Here is a 7,091-nt window from a genome sequence, read left to right on the forward strand (position 1 = left end):
CACACACATATGGGAGGTGTAAATTAGACGCTCGTCTCCGCTAGCTGAGCACGTGGCTAGCATCAGCACACTCGTACACCCAGTTTAGAATACTGACATCAATGGTAAGATGTTGGACGAAAACCAATTACACAGAATTTGCGTAGAATACGTTAAGTATTGCGATTTGATTAGGATTAAGCTGTAGGTTTGCGTTGTTGGTTTATAACGTATCAAACTATAAAATATAATACATGATCATCTCATGATAGTTAGGAAGTGATAACTGTATCTTTAATGAATAAATAAAATCTTGACAGGGTTGGCCAAGCTTGGGCTTTGACACACGTTTAGAGTTGGCAGTAGTGCTGGGTGATCCGATAATGATCTCATGATAAATTAGCTCACGATGTGCTAGTCTAAGATATTATTACATCTTTTATTATTATAAATTATTAATATATTTTATTAGAAATTACAAACTGACTGCATCACAGCTGACGTGATATCTAGTGTTAAAATTGTAAAATGCTCAAATTATTGTTAAATGTTTCTTTTTTCATAAATAAAAATGATTTTTACTATAAAAATATTTTAAAATTAGTATAAATTTGCTTATTAAGAATAACCAAATTAATTAGCATTTATAACACTTTTTTAATATTAAAAAAATACAATTTTGCTTGCAGTTTGTGAGCAAATCTGTATACTGTGCATCATAGAAATTAAGAATTAAGAATCATGATGAAAAATATGGAAAATATCACCCACCCCTAGTTCTCCTAGGATCCCAAGGCGTCTCCGGTAATTAATATTAAACTCTTGGGTTAAAAAAATAATTATAAATAAATTTAAGAGTTCCAACTTCCAAAATAATAACACGTTTTAACACGGATACGGAGAATTCCGTGCAACAAATCAGTTACGCTGGTGATAAAATATGAAACACAATAAACTGAAAACACTGAAAAGCAAAACCTTCATGTTTCTTGATCTCTTCGGTGCGCTCAGACTCAGCACAGTCTTGCGTTATCAAGAATGAAACTCTCTGACTTTGTGTCACAACTGAATGACATTTCACTTTCATCACTGTGTTGCAGTCGTGCTACACTGAAATGCAATCACTATAATTAGAGTGAATTAATGAAAGTGTCATTTTGCTATTCATATACATAAAAAGAACATCCTTTATGGATTGATGGTTGAACCCTTAATCATAAAACGCTTCATTAATTATTACGACAATAAAAGTGTTTATAAGACTCCAAATAATTGCTCTAAACCCGAGCTACAATGACGAACACGCACGCAAAAAAATATGATCAAAATCAAAAAGATAATTTATTCAAGTTTTTTGACAGACCATTGAAAATCAGATGCGTAGTGGTACTTTATTAAAGCAGAGCACGCGGCGGGATTACGACTCGTCGTTATGATCGCTACAGTAGGACCAACCAGAACAAAACAAACAAACAAACAAACAAAAAAGTGTGTCAGTTGATGAAGTTAGTTACCCTGTAAACAGGAACACTGCTCACACCTGATCAGGTAGCACACACACACACACACACACACACACACAGCTGCGAAGGCTGATTATAAAATAAAACATTTCCAGTTGATCTCCAAAGTCAGAAAAGATGAAAGTTTTGAATGAAAATGAATTATTATGGATAATGATCATACAGAATATTGAAAATTCCAACTGAATTGAAATTTGTCATTGCACTGGATTCTTACACCAGGACCCGAAAATCAACCAACCCGGAATGGTCTGGAATAAGCGAGAGATTTCTTTAGGGATGCACCGATCTGATACGGAGTATCGCTCTCGGACCCACATTAGCATAAAACACTGGATCGTATCTGATATGCGAATTGAAATTCCAATCGGAATATATACTGTAAACAACTGATGCAAATTTACAAGAAAATCTTGGAACAAAAACAACAGACACAAACAATATCTGCGCTAATTTCCTAAATCATTGTGAATAAATTGCAAAAATTTGTAACTTGTCTCAAATTATTTACCTCTTTCATTCGAATCATTGTTCAAGCATTGCGTTTGGGCTTCACTTCACACTCGAGTTTTGACACAATCTGCGGCTGCAACTTGCAGAGCTTCGTTTTAGGCCCCGCCCCCTTCTGCTCTCGGGCATTTGGCCCCGCCTCTCAGCTCCAATAGTAACAATACTGTTTCAGTCAAAATCCTCAAGATGTAACTAGTGATTCATAAACGTAGCTTAAACGTTCATACCGACATAAACTGTGATTTGTTAAAAATAAATAAATAAATAAATAAGGTTCAATGTGACAATTTTGTGATTTTACGAGTTTTGACCTGCAATATGGTTATATGTCTTTTTAACTTTTTATTATATTTAAACTTTTGTTTTTTTTGGGGGGGGGGAAAGAACTTTGTAAATATGTTCAGTGGCATGTAAATAATTTAACCTATTATTATTATTATTATTATTATTATTAAAGTATTTTAATTTTAAAAAAGGTTTCGATCTTGAGTATTTAAAATTCCACAAATTTAATCAGACATCTGCTAAAGAATCACAGCTATTAATTTTGGGAGGAAGAATTTGAGAAAAAAAAAACAAAAACAAACAAACAAACAAAAAAACTTGTAAATCATTAAGTTTTTAATTTTTGAAAGAAAAAAAACCCTGAATTTTAGAGCTTTCAATTTGTCAAGTGTTTCAGTACACAAAATTTAATTTAAAAAGAAAAAAATGTCTAAAATTATGAAAATATTGGATATGAGTGTTGCACTGAAAATGGGACGGAGGAAAAAACAAACAAACAAAAAAAAACCAGATCAGTGCATCCCTAGATTTTATTCCCAGCTGTAGCTTTGTTCTTGCATTACTGATGTGCTAGATAACATAGCACCGATTTCAAATATTATAAATATTTATCATCTGGCTACTTCTTAAACACGATCTTAAACAAAATCCTGACGATTCGCTTTGCGATAGATAAATATCCAGTTTGCAGATTTCCTCATGAGTGGAGTACAAGGCATGCACGCTCACATTAATACTCCAGCGCTGCAGTCCCAGGGCCCGCGACGGACAGACGCGCCGCTCCGCTCTCGCGTCCGCGAATGATACATGATATACATTAATGTGAAAAAAATCTGCAAACAGAGCTGAATAAATTTTACACCCGATGATTTATAAACATTCGCTATGTACAGTTTCGTATATAAATAGACATACGGAATGTGCTTCATCGTAATTTACACATACACAGGGCAGGTAAAGGGAAGATGCTTCTTCAGCGTCAGAGTCCATGCACGCTTCTCTTCGTTATAAAGCGGAGTACGTTCTGATTTTTTTTCCCCCTCGAAGCCTTCATGGAGCAAATGAATCAGAAGAAACAAACTCTTATTATGAAGTTGATCTGTTTACGCAGCGTGCAAAGGTTTCGCTCTTCAGAAAAACTGTCCGATTTATTTATTTATTTATTTATTTTACGATCCCCAGGTAGCTAGACGTAGCTACTTTCCCCCCACCTCTTTGGAGGAAAGACTCCAAAGACTTAAAAAACCGTGATTCGTTGATTCAAAGCCTCAAAGAACCCCAGAAGAGAAGGAACAATCGGTTTTCCCAGAGGAGACTAACATACGGAACTTCCCTCCACTCCATGAACGCCTGGAACGATTTTTTATTTATTTAATTTATTTTGCGAGCCCACGTCACATGACTCGCTCTTTCTCTCTTCCTCTCACATCCAGCTGCTTGGGGTTCCTGAGATGGAGGGCCGGACGATGCCTTTGGGTGTGGGCTTGGAGCCGAACCACGACATCTGCAAAACAAACACACAATGCGTTCTCTTTAACCTCGGAGACGTGGCAGACGTGTCCCAGAATGCACTGCTGATCGCTAATTACCTTCTGTAACTGCATAAAATATAACTTCAAGTAAGTCCAAGTCTTCAGCTTAATTTATTTCAAATAATAAATCTTTTTAAGAGCTTAGACAAGTAAGCGTTATGATTAATATAACCTTATATTCTCTGATAAACTGCTACAAAACCACAGGAGTGAGGCGATATGACCAAAAATCTTATATCATGATTCTTCAAACATTGAAAAAAAAACAAATATACTGATAGTTTATTTTTATAAAAATTAATATAATTTATTTTTTCTAATTAAAAAACAACATTTTTGGTTATAAAAAACATTAAATAAATAATACTTAACATGGAAAAGGAGAAAAAACTGTAACATTTTAAAATTTTAGGGATTAAGTACAATATTTTAACATCAAATCAGCTGCTTCCAGTCAGTTTGTAAATAAATTTCTAAAAAATGTTATAAAAAGATATCACAATCTCTCAGAAAAGTGTACTGCGATATAATTTATCATGATTTCGATGTTATATGATCATATCGCACAGCCCTACAACACTGCGCACCATAACAAGGAAAAAATTATTAATAATAACAACAATAACAACGTCATTAGAAAATGATATAATAAATCCAACACAGATTTTACTGTAAAACTTTCAAAGATCTCCGATTATTCTGTGTTGATAAATTTTTCTAGAACATCAGCTCTGACCAATCACAGGTTTACATTAATGCGCTCGTTTGAATACATTATCGTTTCTATAGTAACGGCTCAATCACAGGAACTTGTACGGCGTACGCTTACACAATGTAAACATATTATTTTGTTATAAAATGGTGAACAGACCCAAGGTTGTAAAATCTGACGTTGCGGAACTATCGTAAACCGTGATAAAATGCTAGTTAATTAACATTAACGTGAATTTAAATGTTGATTAGTCGCACTTGGGCTTCAAGGGTTAATAAAATCTAGCACAGAGGCTTTTCCTGCTTTCTGGATCCGTCAGTGTGGAGTATAAATACGCGAGTGCTGCTATTTCTGAGCTTTAATCTAGAACGTCCTCCGACCCACATAGAGGTTCTCCACGGGACCCGCGGCCCAGTTAGTGCACGGAGTTCTGGGGTCCACACACACACACACACGTCCACGTTGTGTGTCTGGATATTTATGCACTTATTTATCAACATCAACACACACACACACATACACTCACCTTGTACTCGAGCGTCTGCTTGAGCATGTCTTCCTCTTCGCGTGTGAAATGCAGCAGCACCGAGACGGCTCTGATCAGCTGGTACGCCTGCAGGGAAACAACTTTTCAGCCATGTTTGTTGGAAAAAAAAATCAAACTGTATATGAGGAAAACCTCACTGCAAAAGCTGGTGGTGGATCTTTAATCACTTCGGAGCTGTTTTTGCGGTTCTGCTGAAGATGTGACAGCGTCACGAATACTCCTAACTACCAGTATAATTTTAGCTTGAGGTTAAAACTTGATCTTGTAAGATAATTAACCCCAAATACACCCCAAAAAAAAAAACAAGCCGGATATGGTGACGGGACACAAAAACATTATAAAATGGATCGAATTCGGTTCTCAAATCTGATTGGCTGAGCCACGTTTTGAAGACAGAGTGTTCCAGGAATAGGTTGCAATTCCTTCCAGCAATTTTTCCTCGGGTGCCAACACTTCTGGAGTTGACCGTATAGACTGTAAATACCGTCATTATTGTGTTTAAGTTGATGATGCGTACATGATGAGACCGTCTCACCTCTGCCTCTCTAGAAGACATGAATTTGAGCACGACGTGTTTGAGGTACTCGAAGTTGATCTCCCGCGTGTCCGTCAGGTCCGAGCTGTTCGTCACCTTCGTCTGGGACGAGTGCGAGGCGAGGCCCGGGCCTTGACTGGAGCCGGGGGCTGGAGTAGGAGCAGCGGCCAGGACTGGGGCCTCTGAGCTGGGCTTCCCTTCCTGGAGCTTCTCCTTACTCTCAGAGTCAGCGTCCGGCTTCAGTTTCTGCGCCGCAAAAACACACACACAAAACAATGACAAAAATGTGTTTTACAGGAACCTAACATTTGTTTCACACACACACACACACACACACACACACACACACCGTATACCCACCAGCTCTTTCTGTAGCGTCCTCTTCAGCTCGGTCAGTCTCTGCTGCAGCTGTTTTATCGTCTGTAACACACAAGGCACACAAAGTTCACGATTCGCTGCTTATGTTTACGTATCATAAATAGAAAAATAGACAAGGTACAGTTCAATATTTGATCCTTAAGACTAGGGTTGTTACAGCGTCACAGTGTGTAAACGGAACGTCACAGACTTTTCAAAATACGGATTAAAATGCATTTCTGTCTATTACCATCTACTCTGTCATTTTTTTTAACAATTCAGTCAAGTTCTTTTCACGATATATATACACGTGATATTTCTAGACTACATTATCATAGTGTGAAAATTTCAAACCCTAATCTCCGCTATACAAAAGTCACACCAGAGTATAACACGAAACCCACAAAATTCTGTCTGCTTAGAGGAAAAATCAACACACACGCTGCTTCATGAGTCACATTCGTCATGGATAGCAGTGTAATGTAGCTTGTGTGATGTTTTTAAGAGCTTGTGTGATGTTTCTACGAAGAAAATCCTAATATTCAGAGTTTCCAAGTCCAGTGTTTAATCGAGTACGATGTTAGAAAGAGACACATCACATCACACACTTTTCTATTTTTAGGGTTCTAGATTATAAGTTTAAAGATTTAAAGATTCAAGTTACAAATTTTATAGTGATATGATTCCAGTATTTCCATTTCTCAAAATTAAATAAACGGCCGTATCTCAGCAGGTTCTCACGTTCAGATGATCTTGTGTAGAAAATTAAAAACCCGTGTCTGTGAGCGATTACTGCCCTCTAGTGTCTCGCAGTGTCTTTAACAGTTGTTCTTTATAATGTTACATGTACGAACGTGTTTTTTTTTTTTACCCCCTACAGAAAGAAATCTTTTTATATCTATATATTTATTCAGAGCGACAGTTGAAGGCACAGAAATACCAAAAATATTCAGAGGATATTCAGAAAAGTTTCACAAACTGAAATACCAGATGGTAAAAAGTTAAAGTTTCAAACCTCACTGTGTAAACAAGCAACACAAATAAATCCAGAAATATGAGAAGAAAAAAAAATAAACAACAAGGTGAACTTCTAAAGTCAGTGCAGCTTGTC

The 7,091-nt window shown here is 36.6% G+C and overlaps 1 protein-coding gene across 2 annotated transcripts in view; it reads right to left on the reverse strand.

The window, feature by feature from the left end:
• Positions 1–165: 165 nt before the first annotated feature.
• The window catches only part of golga1 (golgin A1), a 21,076-nt gene continuing 14,150 nt past the window's right edge, over positions 166–7,091 (reverse strand). For both annotated transcript variants that reach the window (XM_034306719.2, XM_034306718.2), the window contains 4 exons: positions 5,984–6,043; positions 5,624–5,869; positions 5,068–5,154; positions 166–3,801 (listed from right to left, as the gene is read on the reverse strand). In XM_034306719.2, coding sequence (XP_034162610.2) covers positions 3,721–3,801; positions 5,068–5,154; positions 5,624–5,869; positions 5,984–6,043 — 474 coding nt within the window. In that variant the 3' untranslated portion in view covers positions 166–3,720. The remainder of the gene's footprint in view (positions 3,802–5,067; positions 5,155–5,623; positions 5,870–5,983; positions 6,044–7,091) is intronic.

Source organism: Pangasianodon hypophthalmus, chromosome 8 (genome assembly GCF_027358585.1).
Source record: "Pangasianodon hypophthalmus isolate fPanHyp1 chromosome 8, fPanHyp1.pri, whole genome shotgun sequence".
In the NCBI taxonomy this organism is placed as follows: Eukaryota; Metazoa; Chordata; class Actinopteri; order Siluriformes; family Pangasiidae; genus Pangasianodon; species Pangasianodon hypophthalmus.